The 17,860-nt window shown below is 51.8% G+C and overlaps 1 protein-coding gene across 13 annotated transcripts in view; it reads left to right on the forward strand.

The window, feature by feature from the left end:
* Positions 1-17,133, forward strand: part of NOD2 (nucleotide binding oligomerization domain containing 2) — a 36,230-nt gene extending 19,097 nt beyond the window's left edge. For 4 of the 13 annotated variants that reach the window (XM_014828007.3, XM_070500427.1, XM_044761143.2 and 1 more), the window contains exons 6-13: positions 2,970-3,053; positions 3,266-3,349; positions 5,584-5,667; positions 7,530-7,613; positions 8,122-8,205; positions 10,095-10,178; positions 13,566-13,649; positions 15,111-17,127. In XM_014828007.3, the coding sequence (XP_014683493.3) occupies positions 2,970-3,053; positions 3,266-3,349; positions 5,584-5,667; positions 7,530-7,613; positions 8,122-8,205; positions 10,095-10,178; positions 13,566-13,649; positions 15,111-15,183 (661 nt within the window). In that variant the 3' untranslated portion in view covers positions 15,184-17,127. Of the gene's footprint in view, positions 1-2,969; positions 3,054-3,265; positions 3,350-5,583; positions 5,668-5,962; positions 7,614-7,860; positions 8,206-10,094; positions 10,189-13,565; positions 13,650-15,110 lie in introns of those variants that run through there. The other 9 variants (XR_011499006.1, XM_070500429.1, XM_044761150.2 and 6 more) reach the window with 9 other exon arrangements.
* The last annotated feature ends 727 nt before the right edge of the window (positions 17,134-17,860 follow it).

Genomic DNA, 17,860 nt, shown 5'->3' on the forward strand with positions numbered 1-17,860 from the left:
GTCTTGGGCTGGGTGAGGGCCGAGAGCGTGCCCAGGTGTGGCAGCCAGCTCGCCACAACCTCCCAACTTCTTGTCCAGCCTTGAAGGGGGATGTCCTGCTCCGTATTTGTAACCTCTGAGAAAGCAGAGGTTGTAGCTTAAGGTTAATGTCTACTCACAGCTTCCCAGGGCTTTTGGTCCTCCCCGGGTGACCTTATTTGACCCTAAGCAAGGGACTTATCTCTCCTGGAATATATTAGGATGACATACCTTCTCTAGGCCAAGGCAGCAAGCTTTCTTTTCTCAGTGAAGCAGACACGCAGATATCTACTAGAGACTGTGTGGTGACCTTTGTCATCTCTTACATAGGGACCGTGGCCATAAGTTTATAAATATGTAATAATAATAATATAATCTATAACATATAGCAAGTTAATGTGTCTATTATATGTAGTTAATACATATGACAAATATGAATATATCAGGGGAAACAGAAGATACACTTAAATAGGGTGATTTGAGAAGAGTTTAACAAAGGACTGTCTACAAAGGCCTGGGCAGGCATTAGGAAGAGCAGAGAGGACTGGGGCAGGGTGCTGGGGCGGGGTGGGTGGGGTTGTTCTCCTCCTGGGGCCTGGATGGGCAGGGAAGGAGTAGTCACTGGCTGCGAGGAAGGCATGGGGTGGCAGCCGCCCCGAAGCGGGGCCTGGGGGAGAAGCCTGGCCCCTGCTCTCGTCTACCCTCCTGCCTCTGCCAGGGCCTTCTGCTGGCTTGATTAAGCACGGGGCCAGAGTGGGTGCCTGTCGCTGCCGGTGACGGGAGTCCGCCCCCCAGGGCTGAGAGCCAGGCAGAGAAGACATTTGAATGTGCATTTTTCTGGATAGAGGATGCCTGGTTCTCATAGGGGTCCTTGAACCCCAAGAGGTCAGGAACCGCTGGCCTGGCTGGTCCTCACAGAGCCTTCCCGAGAATGAATGGATCCTTTCTCCTCGGTTAGGAAAGCCCACGGGACTCCCACGGCGTGTGGAGCTGAGGGCCTGTCTCTATTTTCAGAGAAATGCGAGGACGGTCTGGCTGTAGTGCTCAGAGTGTGGTGTGCAAAGGGGCTCGTGGAAGGCGGCTTCTTGGGCCTTTCCCAGCAATTCCCATCCTGTAGGCTGGGAGCCCAGGAATCTATGTTGTTAACCTAGTAATTCTGATACAAGTGGTTCAGAGGCCACGCTGTGAAGATGACTGGTCTGTGGGCACCAGCCTCCTTTTCCGTTAGCAGTTAAAGTCCTCGACCACGTTCCACTGCTCTTTACCCTGCGCTGTGGAGGAGGGGAGACAACCGTGAGGCTGCTGAGTGGGCCTTTCCTGTGTGTGAGAGAGGGACGGAGACAGAGACAGACCGAGACTCAAGACAGACAGTGGTGGGGGGGCCGCACAGAGAGACTGTGGGAGGCGGGGAGGGAAGGAAAGGGGAAGGGGGGCTGGAGACAGGCCGCTCCTCACGCACAGTCCCGCCCAGCTGCATCTCTCCCACTAGAAGTGTTTCCCTGACAACCGAAACCCTCAGCCTCCAGGAAGCCCCGGAGACAAAGTGTCCCTCTATAGGTTTCTTTAGACCCTGGCTCTGTCTCTAGGGGGATGGCGTTCAAAGTGTTGTGGCTGTGACCCATGGTGAGTAAGTAAGGCATGTAAAGCTGAAACAAAGGCTTCAGAGAATGACTTTCCCTTATTCACTCTGATACACTCTGCTCTCTTCTGTCCTTTTTCTGTTTTAAAAATGCTGCTCAAGACCTTCAAAGTTGATTTTATGACCCATCGGTGGGTTATGAAATCTGACCTTAGAGCCCAGAGAAGGCCAGAAGGAGAGCCACACAATGCCATGGTTAAGAGTAAGCTTTGGGGCCAGACCACCTGGGCCCAAATCCTTTAGGCGCTGTGCAGCCTTGGGGAAGTCACTTCACTTGCCCTGCCTCAGTTTCCTTCTGTCTAGTGGACGTCATCATAATCCCTACTTCATGGGCTGTGAGGATTAAATACTATTACTCTTAGGAAGTGCTTAGGTCAGTGCCAGCACATCAGATGCACTGTCCATGTGACCCATCATGGTTACAGGTAGCTTTTACCTGGTGCCACGTGCTCACTGGGTGCGCAGTCAGGTGCACTGTCTCTTTAAATCCTCACCAGGCCCGTGAGGTCAGCAATGCCATCCTTCCCTTTCGGCAGATGAAGGGACCAGCAGATAGTATAAGTGGCCACTCAGGATGGGCACTTCCACTGAGGGAGTCCGAGCGAACCTGAGCTGTCACCTTTATCACTTAAAACGCCCCCAAGTTTGCCTGAAGGGGAAGACCATGCGGACCCCACGAGTCAGTATTTCAGGGGCACTTTCAGACAATCTTGTCATTGGGTGAGTTTTAGGAACGCTGCCCCAAGAGGAGCGTCAGAGGGGACCTGCTGGGCGGGATCTGGCCTGCAGGAGTGATGTCATTGGAGTGAAGGGCTGGTCAGTGGGGCCTCACTAACCGCAGCTTGCATGCTGGTTTTCTAGTTTTGGCTGCTCTCCTCTAGCTGGTCTGCCATGTGCTCGCCTGGACAGCGGTCACCACCACTGCCCCCAGGGGTCCCCTGCCTGGTTCCCCGGCACCTTCATGGGCATCAGGTGCTTCCCACCTCAGAACCTTCTGCGAGGCAGCTTTGATTCTCGTGTCCAATTTGCAGAGCTGGAAACTGCCTCGGATTGGGGCGCTGACTCCTGGGGGTTCCGTGTCCATCAGTAGGGCTCTGGGTCCTCACTTCCTGAGCCGTCCCCCGTGTAGTGTGTGATGTCAGCACCCTGCCAGGGGTGGAGGGAGTCTCCCCTTTGCTGGGGTGCTCCGTCTTTGTGGTGTTTCCCAGAAGCACAGATGCTGGCACTTTGCAGACGAGTAAAAGTCTCTTTTGGGGTTTTGTTCGGGATCTCATCAGCTCGTTTTCAAATTTATTTATTTTGTCTTTTTTAGCTTGCGAGATAATAACATCTCAGACCGAGGCATCTGCCTGCTCATCGAACGTGCCCTTCACTGTGAGCAGCTGCAGAAGTTAGCGTAAGTCAGGCTGGCCATGGACCTGGGGCCCAGTGTCCCCAGCCTCACTCCCGGCCGTGCCTCCTGGGGTGGGGCATTGGGGAGGCGGGAGGCTGGAGGGCTGGAGGGTGCCGGGTGACTCCTGTCCTGAGGGAACGGGCTACCAGGGGTTTGGGTGGTCACTTTCGTTGTCCATGCTGTCTCCATGTCTCCTCTTTCATGGAACTTTCTAGTCTGTTCAACAACAAGCTGACGGATGGCTGTGCACACTCCATGGCCAGGCTCCTTATGTGCAAGCAGAACTTCCTGGCCCTGAGGTGAGCCGAGGGCTTCCCTGCTCCCGAGATTGTTTCCCACAGCCGAGCAGTCTCTCTGCTCTGGGCCCTGGCTTGCCACTGCTGGCTCCTGCTCTCCCAGCTGGATACTGGTGGGGTCTCCTTTTGAGCAGGGTTTGCAATGCTATGACTCCCCAGCAAACTCCCGGAGCGCTCTGCTGAGGGCTCCCTGCCCTTTGACCTTTAGTCTCCAGGGCTGAAGAGGGTTCTAGGCCCTTTTCCTTCCCTGTGTCTAGGAGTATCACAAACTCTCTGGGCTTCCCTGGTGTCCATGGAGCCCGTGCTGCGGGGGGAGGTACACGCCAGACACTTGCCACCTCAGCTGTGACAGCAGTGGCCGAAGAGCTCTCAGGAGGCCCCTTCACTGCTGGCGGGTGCGGGGTTCCACGCAGCCTGGGAAGTCTGTGCTTCCGCTCCTCCTCACTCTCTTGGCCTCAGCGGGAGCCTCTCTCCTGTCTGACACCATTGCATTCCTGCTCCAGCGGGTCTCCACGTTGGCCTGGCTTCTCTTTCTCTCTGGGATATTCTTGCCTCCTGGATTTATGAGGCAGTAAAAGAAGACAAAGTGAAGAACTGCTTCCATCCATTCTTTCTACCCACTGGGCTGGGTTTGGGCATGGGAACTGCCATTTTTAAATTGTTGACCACGTAGCTCCGTCTCAGGCGGGGCTGCTAAGGCCAGTGCCAGAGGTGCCATTCTAACCAAGGACTCTCTTCTGCCGCCACCACCGGCTCCCCCAGACTCGCAGACCTGAGAGTGGCTGTGGCCAGACCTGGGCTAGCCCAGCCCCCTGGGAGGGCTGTGGGCAGCGGGAAGGTGCTGCACTGGGAATTCGAGGCCTGGGGTTTTGGCTAAGAGAGCGTCGTGGTTGAGAGCATGGGGCTCTGGAGCCAGATGGAGCAAGGTTTGAATTCTCATTAGCTGTGTGACCTCGGGTCAGCCCAATGTCTCTGTGCCTCTGTTTTCCCTTCTGTAAAATGGAGACTAGTGGTAGCTACCTCACAGGTTGTTGTGATGATTAAGCCAGTTACTCTACGTATACACAATATAGTGGGTGCGTTACAGGGTGAGCTCAGTGGCTGAGAGAGCGAGAGTGAGTCACATACGTTCTCAGTGTGTTTATCCTATTTAGTCCAGCCTCCCAAGGAGGCCTTCGATGTGTAACACATTTATTGGGAAAATGCCTGTGAGGGGAAACGGGGAAGGGAGCCGCAGAGGTGGGGAGAGTCATCAGATTGCTGCGCAGGGCTGACCCTGAGCGAGGGAGAGAGGAAGGGAGCATCTGAGACTTCCCTGCCGTTCTGAGAGAGTACAGAAGGTTGCTGGGGAGGCCTCCAGCGAGTCTGCCCGGCAGAGGCATCGCCTGTCTCCTGGCACTGGCTGGGGGCAGGCTGTGGGAGGCAGGCCCTGGTGCAGAGGTGGCAGTGAAATTCCCAGCACTGCAGTCACGAAAGCTGGAGGTCTGAGGGGCTGACACACCCCTTCTGGAAGGGGATGATAATGCTGCCCTGTAGGAGTGTAGTGAGTGGGAGTGGCTTAAAGGATGTGAAAATTCTTTGAAAAGATGAAGGCGTGTTATTATTCCAGGAAGCCTGAGTTTGTGGGTGAGAGTTCTGGGGATCTCTCCGAAGCTCTCTGAGGTGTCTGGATTTTGCTGAAACCCCCTCCCCAGCCCCCGCCGGAAGGCTCAGGAGGATCCCTGCCTGTCTCTGAGCCCCTGGGCCTGCCCCAGGCTCTTTCAGAACAGGTAAATGCTACCTACAGTGGCAGTGGATCCTGAAACGCTGCAGGGGGCACGCGGGAGTCTAGTGTCAACAGACCAGCGGACGCTGAGACAGGAAAAGATGTGACAGTGAGTCACTCGTGCTCCCCCGGGGGAACTGCCTCCCGGGACAGCTGCCCACTGTGCCTCCTGCTCTACTGGTCGCACTGCTTTGCAAAACAGGCTCCCCCACTCCTTTCCCTCTGCTGTGGAACACGAAGTCGCGGGAGCCAGTGCGTAGGCTCCCCGCAGCCCCCAGCACAAGCAGCACACACTGTGTCTGCTGGGCAGCGCGGGAGGAGCGGATGGCTCCTGTGTCTCAGAGAGGGCCTCCAAGCTTTGTTCCATGTTTCTCTGACCAGGCCACACCTTCCCCACCAGCCCAGGCCTTGAGAGCACTGATGGTCCTCATGTCCTGCCCCCTTTCTCAGCCTCCTCTGTCTTCTCTTCCAGGCTGGGGAATAACAACATCACGGCCGCGGGAGCCGTGGTGCTGGCCCAGGGGCTCAGAGCCAACACCTCCCTGCAGTTCCTGGGGTAGGTTGGATTCCGGGCAAAGGGGCCGCACGGAGGGGCTTGGCGCTTGTGGCGATGCAGGGGCAGGTGAAACCCTTCCGCCAGAGGGCCCCAGAGGCAGCCCGGGCTGCAGTGAGGAGGGCGAGGCAGGGAGAGAGTGGGTGGCCCTTGGCTCCCTCGGTGCTTGCTTGTCACTCGATAAACAGGAAGTTCAGGATGTCTGGGTTGGGGGAGGGCAGTGCCCACGCAGTGGCAGGAAGCGTCTGGTCCTCGGGGTGCTGGCACTGTGATTCTCACCTTTTTCTGTGTGTTCTAGCCACTTGGGAACTTCTGAAGAATGCCTTTGCCTGGGCCCCACCCCAGATGAAATAAATGAAATGCAAGGCCCAGGAATCAGTAACTTTGAAAAGCTCCCAGAGGCTGTGCAGCCAGGGGTGAGACAGGAGGGAAGAGACGGAAGTGGGGAAGGCTGGAGACTGGAGCCAGGATGGGAGGGGGCTTTTGCTTGCTCCAGGGCCTACCAGGGAGAGGTGGGGAGTCAGACACAGGTGGGAGGGTAGTCCAGCAGACCGCAGGGCCCCAGAGTGGGGCTTCCTCTGTTTGCTGGCCAGAGCAACTGCTCGCCAGGGTGGCTCCCATGCTGCCTCCTGCAGCCCCTCTCCTGTCCAGTCTTGTCCTCGTGTGAACTGGGATCCATTTGACAAGAACTGGGGGTTTCAGAACCCGAGACTCCAGGAAGACAGAATAACCATATGGCCCAGGTGTTCCAGCCCATTTCACAGGCAGGGAAGTTGCCCACAAGCTGAGTTTGAGCCAGGAGAGTGTTGCTGGAGAGATCAACACCTTTTCCCAGCTGCACTGGTAGCAGCAGAGTCTAGAATGAGGTGGGCCACAGCCTCACTGAGCACTTTCCTGCTTGAGGTCACATCTGGCAGATCTGGGTCTTTATCCTTAGTATTTATCAAGGCCCCTGTCTGGGCCAGGCACTGTGCTAAAACCCCAAACACTATCATGTGATACAAACTGTTCTGTAACTTGCAATTTTTTTCTTAACAATATATAGACATCTTTTCACACCATATGACCTCATTTTTCAAAGACTAGCTGCTTAGTGTTCCACTGGTTGGATGTCGTAATCTATTTAACTGGTCCCCTGTTGGTACACACTTAGGACGCTGTTTGCTGTTACGGCATCATGTCCCTGGAGCACAGAGCTCAGGAAATATTTGCCTGATGGATGGGAGTGCAGGGAACGTCCTGGGTCAGCTCTCTCGCTCGCTCGTGCGCATACCTGTGCAGGCTAACTTCCCATATGGAAAATAGCTGGTCCCACGGTGTGTAAGCTGGGCTCCCCCTCTGAAAAGGGATGTTTCCAAATTACAGTAGGTCGGAGGAGGATGACCTCCAGGGTGAAGGAGCTGGATACCACGCAGGAACTGGGGATGTTAAGAAAGAGCAAGCAATAAAGAGCCGGCTGTGGGAGAAGAGTTAGACTTCCGGGTGGTCCCAGAGGGTAGTTAAGGATTTGTGGGTGGCAGTTACCAGGAAGCCGATCTGACCTAAATGTGAGGAAGAATGTCACAACCATGTGAATTGCCACGGAGAGTGAGGTCCCCGTCCCTGAGGGTTTGTGCTGGGTGGGCCTCTACTATTCTATAAATCTAATTTAAAGCAGTTAAAAACATCTGCGTGAAATTTGGCCATCCCTCCAAAAAAAAGGAGGCAGGTCTACTTTGCTGGGACCTAGGAGCCCCATTGAGACCTGTCTGGAATTGAGTGGTCCTGCCCCTCTGACTGGGGCCCTAGAGAGGAAGGACATTGTTAGCGCCTGTCTAGAACATGTGCTCACGGATGCTCTCTGTTGACTCCGTTGGCCTTTTCAGGTTCTGGGGCAACAAGGTGGGTGATAAGGGAGCCCAAGCCTTGGCTGAAGCCTTGGGTAATCACCCCAGCTTGAAGTGGCTCAGGTAAGCGTCAGTGTCTGTCCTGTAATTGTCATGGGGGAGCCAGCATGAGGAGGGAGGGGCTTGAGAGCTTGGGCCAGTTTCGAAGGTCCTTGAAGTTCAATTTTACCCTCTGTGTTAGGCAGTGAGGTGAGAAAGAAAGACCATTTCTTTGGAATTGGAGTCAGAACACTTGAGTCTTTGTGGGTGACTTTGGAGACGATGTCCCTTCAGCTCTCAAGAGTCTTGGTTCCCTATCTGTAAATTGCAGATCTTGGGCTGGATCAGATACATTTTATCTCAGTGACCAACTCCAGTCCATCAGAGGTGGCTGCCCAGTACACCATGTTGGGAAGGATGCTAAGCTGCTTCTGGGCTTAATGACAAAGAGCACTGTAATCAATTAGTGATGTCTGAAGTGGAGCAGCTGAGGACGTGGGGCTGTGTGCCGTGCATTTTGTGCTTCGTGGGTCAGCTTGTCTCTGAGGTCCCTCCCTGCTCTGGCACATTTTTGTTCCTTGGTTACATCCAGCCTGGTGGGGAACAGCATCGGCAGTGCGGGTGCCCAAGCCTTAGCAGTGATGTTGGAAAAGAACGTGGCGCTGGAAGAACTCTGGTGAGTTTGGGGGAACCCCTTCTCTGGGAGGCAGATAAGAGCCTTTCCTCCTCCCCTGGCCTCATCGTGGGAGCAGTTGTGTGGATAAGACAAGGGCGGGTGATGGAGCAGGTGGGTGATTATGCTTGTCTGTCTGTGTCCTGAGTGGCACGAAGATTCTGGAGCTTGACATATAGGCGGTAACTCTTTTGATTTAATTCTGTGTATTAGTTTGTTGGTTTGTTTACTGCTTCCGTGCGGCATAACGGTTGAGAGCAAAGACTCTCGAATCAAGCAGGCTGAGCTTCAAGGCCTGCTGTGATCTTAGGCAAGTTAAATAACAATCTGAATCTCAGGTTTCTTTCCTGCAAGATGAGGGTATGAATGCTTCCAACTGTAACACACTTCTGTGGAAATTAAATGAGGTAATGAGTGTAAAGAGCTTAATATAGTGCCTGGCGTATGAGTAAGCACTTCATAAATGTTAAATTGTAATAGTATGACTACCGCGTTAGTGGTGTTACTACAGTATTGGTACTACAGTATTAATAGTATGGTACACGGTATGACTACAGCATTAGTCGTATTACTACAGTATTAGTACTACAGTATTAACAGTACTGTACACGGTATGACTACCGTATTAGTGGTGTTACTACAGTATTAGTACTACAGTATTAATAGTACTGTACACAGTATTACTGCTACTATTGCTGCTGCTGTTGCTACTACAGCTACTGCTAGTACCATGACTGCTAGTAGTGTTTTATTATTTCAGAGTGAAGAGGAGGGCCAAAGAACAGTGGGGATTAGAGTCAGGGTCACCTTGCAAGGTGGAGTGGAGCTTGGGGGAAGCTAAAAGATGAAGCACGAGTCCTATTTACACTGTTGACCCAAAACTTATTCCAAGTTTTCCACGCTTCCGATGCCGCTAATCTAGTCTTCTTGTGACATGTTCTGGGCAGTTCCAAATTATATCAGGGAGATAAAATGCTGAGTTTTTCGGAAAGCAGAAGGGCCCTGAAACCTATCAGCACTGTCACAGATGGTGTTGTCCACGGGCCTTGGCTGTGGGCAGGGCTCACTAGCTCCGCTTTGACCGTTGATTGGATCCTGACTGGATTTTGCCACCTGAATTTCTTGTTAGAGGAGTACCCTGCTGTGAGTGTCTCAGCTATGACTAGAGTGGGCTGCATGTAACAGAACCTCCGTCTACGGTGGCTTAAGCCAGTCAGGATTTAGTTGCATGTACAGACAGTCTGGAGGTAGGCAGCCTAGGGCCAGTGTGATGGCTACACAAGGCCAGCAGGGGTCTGGACTCTCTCTCTCTGTGCCATCACATCCTCAGTCTGTGGCTTCATCCTCATGGTTGGTTGCCTCATGATCACAAGGTGGCTGCTGCACCTGCAACACTACTTCTATATTCCAGGATTCAGTCTGTATATCCAGAAAGGGCAAAAGGCACAGGCCAGCTGGCTCTCTCCCACGTAAAGGGCAGTTGCTGGAGCCCCATCCGTCTGCTTCCCCTTTGTGTTAGTGGTTGTGGGTGTTGCTTGGCCAACCCTGGCTACGGGGGAGAGTGGGAAATGTAGTTTTTCACCAAGCACACGGCTGCCCCAAACAAAATTAGGCTTCTATTAATAAGAAAGAAAGGGAAAATGGATACCGAGTCACGGGGACATGAGGGAACTTCTTATACCACGGAGCCCTGGGGCAAATTCTTTCCCAAAGATGTCCCTGGAATTGAGAACCCTCACACCGTGTTTTGTCTGTTCTCACTTTATTTGTAAATGTAGGGTTTCAGATGTGGGATTTTCTAAATGGGGGGTACGTGGGTTCATCTTGATTGACATCACCTTTTATAGCGGACATTCCCATATCCATTGGGCTTTCTCTCTTGTTTTTGCCAGTCTGGAGGAGAACCATCTCCAGGATGAAGGTGTGTGTTCCCTCGCTGAAGGACTTCAGAGAAATTCAAGTTTGAAGGTCCTGAAGTAAGGAACCGTAAGCAGGAGCCGGGACAGTGATGACTGGCCTTGGGAGGGGGGTTTCTGCATCAGAGATCTGGGCAGCTCCCCAGCCTGCCAGCTCACACGCGGTGGCCTGGTGGAAAACAGCTGGTGTTGTCTGGGTTCCCCGAGCTCAGGCAGGGACGCCAGTGCAAGTTGTTTCCTTCGAAGGTGATTCCAGCCGACACTGGTGAGAGACTAGTCAAATGAGGCGGGGAAGGGAAGGGAACCAAGAAAGCGGGTGTCATCAAGCCAGTTGTCACTGAGGGCAATGGACTCGTCCTGCTGGGGAAGCACAGGCGCCCCGGCCCAGCAGGGTGTTTATCCACCCACTGCCTCTCCTTCGCATGTTGAACTATGCTTGTGGGGACGTCAATTTTCCAGCACTTCCGGTTTGCCCTGTGCATGGCTGAGCATGCTCCCGGGGTCCGTAGAAGGGTCTCAGGCAGAGAGTAGAAGTTTTCCCAGCAAGCAGCTCTCGGAGTTGGAGGTGCAAGCTGAGCGAACGTGTACAGGTTACGGACCCCCTCTGCTACAGGGCTTGCAGAAGAGCCCCTCCCCACTCCAGGGGCCTCTCTGGCTCGGGAAAAAGAGCTCCTCTGTTGGTCATCTCCAGTGGTTCCTGTTGTGCTATGCAGGAGTGCTTGCATTTATTCACGTGTGCATTCATTCGTTTGTCATGCGCTCATACATACATTCATCCATTGGTGTATTGATACAAGAAATGTTCCTGGAGCACCTACTCTGTGCCAGGCACTGACTGAGGCACCTGGATAGAGGGGTAGAAAAGACAGAGCAGGCCCCTCCTCTCATAGCTCTTGAATTCTAATGAGATACAGATAATGAACAAGTAAACAAATACACAGGTAATTTCTGTTAGTAAGTCATGCGTCGTGCAACAATGTTTTGGTCAACAACGGACCACATATACAATGGTGGTCCCATAAGATTAGTACTATATAGCCAGGGTATGTAATAGGCTATACCATCTAGGTTTGTGTAAGTGCACTCTATGATGTTTGCACAATTATGAAATCACCTAACAACACATTTCTCAGAACATGTCCCCGTCGTTAAGCTGTAATAAGGGCTCTACAGAGAATTTGAGAAGGTGTGACAAGGAGGACTGGAGAGGGTGGGCTGGCTGCTGCTTGGGCAGGCCTCTCTGAGAAGGTGGCATTTGCTTTGGAAACTGAATGACAGGAAGGTTTCTGCCCTGCTGAAGTCTCAGGGAAGCGCATTCCTGCTGCACAGAGCAGCACATGCAGAGGCCCTATGGCAGAAATGAGTTTGGAGGTTTTGAGAACAAAAGGAGGGCCTGTGTAGTTGGACTGTAGTGGAGAGTGGAATGGGGCAGAGGCGGGGGACAGGCCACATGGGCCTCAGAGCCTTGGAAAGGATTTCAGGTCTATTCTAAGGGCATTGAGAAGCCTTTGGAGGGTTTTAATGAGGGCAGTGACATGATCTGATTTGCATCACAAGATCTTCCTTGCTGCTTTGTGCAGAACAGGTGGAAGAGGGGCAAGACGGAAGCAGGAAGACCAGTCAGAAGGCTCCCTCTGTCTTCCAAAGGAGAGATGGCGGAGACTTGGCTCTGGCGGATGGCAGTGGAGAAAGCTGGTGGGAGGGGGCAGGAGCTCGTGAAGGTCCTGTGGGCCCAGGGGCTGCAGGACTGGACAGTGGCAGTGTTGGTGAGGAAGTGATCCGGGACCACTGGTGGGGGACTCAGCGGGCAGGGACCCATTCCACGAGGAGAGGGATGGCTGATGTGAGCAGGAAACCAGCTAGTAACCCTCACAGGCTTGTGTCAATGCTCTTTGAGGCTGGCACCACACCAGCCATGGTGCCAGAGGTCCCATTTCACAGAGACATCATAGCATCATCAGATGGCTCCTTTTGCTAGAGAAGGCTGGCATTTGCCCTGGCAAATATGGCCCAAGGAAAACACCCTCCTTCAGAGGCAGGCAGACAACTGCCTCTGGGAGAGCATCTGCTTTGCTGCCAGCCTGCCATCCACTCTGGCAACACTTGTTTGTGCTGCTTTGCAGGGCCTAGGAAGTTGCCAAATGTTTGGGGAAAACACTTCCAGTCATCACATGGGTGACAGTGGGCCGAGGGGCCCGGGGGAGGCCGGGATTTGTCTGAGCTGGGATGCCAGGCTTGGCACACAGGGGGCCTTTGGCAATACTGGTTTATTATTGACCAGGCGTGGACGTGGTGAATTTGTCCTCCTTCATTGTCACAGATTTACCCCACCCGACCCCCATGGTTGCCAGGCAGTGGCAGCAGGAGTTGTCCCACGCTGCCTTCTTGAGAGTCTTATATTTCAGCATCACTGAACTATATCATCCCCCACTGTTTCCCCATAAAAATCGAGCTCTTCATATATCTTAAAAAAGAAAAAAAAAAGATGCCTACGTGCTTCTTTTTCCAGGCATAGTCATTGCCAAGCATTGGTTACGAAGCAGGCTCTGGATCCTGGCGGCCTGGGTCTGCACCCGAGCCCCCCGTTACCTGTGCTACTCCTTGGACTTATGCCTCAGTTGCCTTGAGTGTAAATGGGGATTCTAATGGGATCCTCCTCCCAGGGCTGTGCGCGTGCACCGAGGTGACGTAGGTGATGAGCTGGCACGTAGTAAGAACTCAACAAATATTGGCTGTTGTTATTATCAGCATTGCTTTGTGGTCAGCTTTGGAGAAGTTCCTGGAATTGTGGAGGTGGAAGGCAGGGGGTAGGGATTATCTAGAAGCCCACGCTCTGAGCCAAAGAACAGCATGGGGAACTGCGGCTCTTCCGCTGCTGCCCCTGACAGTGTGCCATCTCCCTCCCATCCCAACTTCATATTCTCCCTAATCTGTGCCCCAAAGGCCTCCCAGATGAAAATGTTACTGGTTGTGGACTGTTTTCTATCAGTTAAGTACAGCGTCAAGTGCTTTCGAATAGGCCATTCTTTAATTCTTATACTCCATGACGTGGGTACCCTTTCAGGTCCATTTTACAGATGAGGAAATTGGGACTAATTTGCTTGAGATCAACAAGGAAGTGGTATAAGCAGGATTTGAACGCAGGACGTCTGGCACCCAGGCAGTAAAATGCCTGTCCTTGCCCGCCATGCTGTATAACATCTTCCCAAGGGAATAGCTACTGAATTAGAGAAACAAATCTGGTGAATGGAGGAGAGAGGGGTGCATTTCATCTTAGGCATTGAGCCTTGTGGACGAGCTCATTGGGAATCTCGGACAGGAGAGGGACAGGCCGGGGGGCAGGTGGCGTGCAGTGGGCCAGTCAACTCCCAAAGCCTCCTTTAATTGGACAGGCTCAAGAGGAGAAGCGAGCATCTTTGAGGCTCACCATTCCATCTTCCTCTCCAGGCTGTCCAACAACTGTATCACCTACCGAGGGGCAGAAGCCCTCCTACAGACCCTTGAACGGAATGACACCATCCTGGAAGTCTGGTAAGGGCCCTGGGCAGGCCTCTTTACTTCTGTGAGCCTCAGTTTTCCCATCTGTAAAGTGGGGTGAGGAGAGAGAGGAAGTTGAGCATTTCTAAGACCCCTTCCAGCTCTGACATTCCGTGGTTTTCTGCATGTGATGGATCTTGTTCTCTGTCTGGGAAAGCTGTCTTCACATCTCTAAGCAGGGACCAATTCTTTTATTTTCAAATCATGAATTCAGAAACATCTCTGTTCTAGTCAATAGTGTGGGAAGAGGGATGTGGTTGAGGAGTGAAACAGAGAAAACTCAGCTCCTGCCCTCCTGGGCATTACATCCACCTTCACGGGTCGAGGCTGTTGTGTCAGACCGTCTGCAGTTCTGGATGGAGGCGACACAGTGGAAACGGTTGCACAGTGTTCCCAAATCTTTATAATTAAAAGCCATATTCCTTCGTGTATTTGAAAAAAGCTTTGAGTCACAACTTCAAAGATTTATCCTCCTTCTTTCCATCACTCAGAAGATAAGTAGAAATTTTTCCATTGGTTTAACATGGTATGAGTGAATGTCACTATATGTGTTTCAGGCACTGGGCTAGAAAGCAGTATTTTAAAACTGGGAGATTCCCTATAAAAATCTATATTTTAGGATTTTCTCAGAAAAACTGGCAACTCTGGACCACCATTCAAAATGCCAGTAATTAAGTAGAGGAAGGCCTGACTCCGCTGAGCTGGGCAAACCGGCTCAGGCTGACCACAGACCTGCCCAGCTGATTGTTTTGGTCCAGGTCCCGTTGGCTGCTGTCTCTGACCTGCCTCATCCCTGGAAGCTTGCGTCCCCTGCTATAAATACGCAGACTTGTCCCTCCCTCAGAAAGCATATCAAGGCAGCAGATATCAAATAGGTAGATATCAAATGATGAAGTCAAAAATAAAGACTTCTAAAAATCTGTCCTGTGATGGAGAGATGTTTCTCTGTACAGTTGTGTAATCCCTGTACCCTGTGAGATCCTCAGGTCCTGGGCAGAGTCAGGATATTTTTTTAAATCCATTGCACAGTCCTGAGGAATGTCACCTTCTGTATCCGGGCGGAGGAAGCCAGCATCGGGTTGATATTTTAAGGGTTCTGATGTTATTTGCTGCCTGTTGGTGGAGCTTGGGAGGCATCAGGACTTGCTCATTGCATTCTTGACAGATTCTGCTGTTGCCTGAAAAAGAATCACCGGCCTTGGGGAGTCGGGGCCGACTGGGGCCACTGTGGACTCTTTGTGCCGAGTCACGGAGCCTTGTTTCATCCTGCACGATGATTCATGAGCCGCCCCAGCCGACAGAGGGTAAAATGAGCACAGACTTCCCTTGCAGGAGGGCCGCAGCTGGGCCCAGGGTCGAGCCGTCCAGGCATGGGTTTAGAAAGCAGCGGCGTCCATTTGAAAGTGCTGCTCTGATTCTGCCCTCACTCCCAGCTCTTTGCTTCATTCCCTTTAGGCTCCGAGGAAACACTTTCTCTCCGGAGGAAATTGAGAAGCTCAGCCACAGGGACGCCAGACTCCTGCTTTGATGTCTCTGGGCCAGTGTTCCTCTCACTTTGTTTGCAAGCAGGCCGGGGGTTTGGAGCCCAGCGGCTGGATTCCATCTGGCAGCAGCCGGTTCTGGCAGAGGAAGGAGCATCGGCGCCCTTCGGAATAGACTTTTCCACAGCCTACCTTTGCCATCGAGTTCTTCCCGAGATTCCATCCATGGGAAATAGCAGAGGGGCAGCCCCGGCTACGTCATGGGCTAGCCTCCTGCTGATCTGGCCTGGGTCCGTGGGCCACGCATGGTACTGAGCACCTCCTGGGGTAGAGCCCTGGCTCCATGTGAGAGGCTCCTTCCTACTTCGTTCACAAGGAAGCGGGATTCAGGAAGAAACTTTCTGTCATGTCTCAACTCATGGTCATCCCTCGCAGCTATTCCCCACATATGGTTCCTCCACTCATCCTGGACCCCGCACATGGCACTTCCTCTGTGGTTGAGGATTCAAAATATTGGTGTCTTCGGCTTTGTTATTTCCCTAATAGCCACGCCCTACCCCCTACCCTTGTTACCCAGAGTGGGAGGGGCTATAATTTACCCTGCTTTCCTTCCTGGTATTTAAGACATTATTGGAAGGGGACACACGGCAGCCATTTATTCCCCAAGATAGTCTAGATTTGCAGGAAAAATATGACCACACTACAGCTGGTATCACACGTGGACTTTTATTTCCAGTAAAATCAATTACTCTTTGGTTAAGCCTTTGGAAGCCAGCCCTGGTGGTCTAGTGGTTAAGATTTGGTGCTCTCACTGCCGTGGCCTGGGTTTCCCAGTCAGGGAACCACACCGTCTGTCTGTTGGTTGTCACACTGTGGTGGCTGCGTGTTGCTGTGATGCTGAAAGCTGGGCCACTGATATTTCAAATACCAGCCGGGTCATCCAAGTGGACAGGCTTCAGTGGAGCTTCCAGACTAAGACAGACTAGGAAGAAGGACCTGGCCACCACTTCTGAAAAAATTGTCCATGAGAACCCTGTGAATGGCAGTGGACCACTCTGATACGGCGCCAGAAGGTGAGAGGATGGCGCAGAAAGACCGGGCAGGGTTCTGCTGTGCTGTCCAGAGGGGCGCCAGGAGTCAGAATCGACTCACTGGCATGACTACAATAAGCCTTTGGAAACAACTTCCCTCCAAATATAGGCGTTCAAAATTAATCTGGGTCAGAATCTTTTTTTTTTTTAAACATTAGCACCTGAGCTAACATCTGTTGCCAATCTTCATTTTTTTTTTTCTTTTTCTTCTCTCCAAAGTCCCGCAGTACATAGTTATATATTCTAGTTGTGGGTCCTTCTGGTTGTGGCATGTGGGACGCTGGCTCAGCGTGGCCTGATGAGCGGTGCCATGTCCGTGCCCAGGATCCGAACTGGCAAAACCCTGGGCCACCGCAGTGGAGTGCGCGAACTTAACCCCTTGGCCACGGGCCTGGCCCCTGGGCCAGAATTTTGAATGGCTTCACCAGCTCTCTGGTGGATGCCTGTGAGCTGAACTCTGACAGCAGATTTCAAAATATATTCATAAGAGACACTTCAGTTTTATTTGTGCCAGAATGTTTTAGGATATAAAGTTATGGATCAAAAGTTTACAGGGGCAAATTGAAGGCCCTCCTTTATAAAACAACTATTTTTCTGGATTTTTCAAAATGATGCATGTTGAAGCCTTTGTAAACTGTCAAATGCTGTACAAGTGTTATTATTTTAAACATTATTCATGAAAACTGGTTAATATTTATAAACCACTGTTTTATTCTCCCAAGATTATATTTTTATAAAAAACACGACTATGAATTTTGTGCTGTAAATAATCACAGAGGAGAAAACCACTGAGTCACCCAAGCTATCTTCATTGTGACCGAACATTTTAAAATATTATTGAAACGTGTCAAATCTTAGAGCACAATTTTCTACTTGAAGGGAGAAAAATGATGTTTTCGACCAGATAATTTATTGCTTAAGGCAAAAGCAGTTCTTAGAAATAGCCTTGCAATCAGAACACGTTTGGCTTCTGCTTAGAAAAGTCTGACCTAGCGTGATGTTTTGAGCTGTGCTGGAGCCGCATGTTGCCCAGGCCGAAAGGCTGCAGTAAATGGGAACAGGCCCCTGGGCCTCCCCTGACTCTCCAAGTGGCTCAAGGAGTCTTTTACCAGAAAGATGGAGACGATTTGGGAAAGCTTTCCTCAGCAAGCAGCCTCCTGTGTAGGCCTTGTTGAAATAATTCTTAGCTGCATTTAATGAGCAACGGCTCAGGTGGCTGCTTACCTTGAAAGGTTTCATGTGTGCCTGGCTCCCTAAACGGCGTGGCATCTCCCCAGGCTCCTGCGTATGACCGTGTCTATGCGGTCTCTTTGTTGGTGGTGTGAGGTTCTGTGCAGACCATTGCTCCCGATAGAGAAGATCAGGAGGAAGACGGAGAGGCTTCCTGTGAGGAGTAAACACAGAAGCCTATTTGCATGGCACCATCTCGGATTGTAAATTCATCTTCCTTAAATTCAGTCAGCAATCTTGTGTTAGCCAGTTATGTGAGGATAATCGGTAGATGAACAAAACAGACACAGCCCCTGGGCTCAAGGCATTTATGGTGAGGGGAGAGGGAGAGGCAGGCAGAGAACAAGTAAACTGGAAAATATATGAAATAAGGTCCACTGTGGTAAACGCTAAGAAGGAAATC

The sequence above is a fragment of the Equus asinus genome, chromosome 28, assembly GCF_041296235.1.
Source record: "Equus asinus isolate D_3611 breed Donkey chromosome 28, EquAss-T2T_v2, whole genome shotgun sequence".
Taxonomy (NCBI): Eukaryota; Metazoa; Chordata; class Mammalia; order Perissodactyla; family Equidae; genus Equus; species Equus asinus.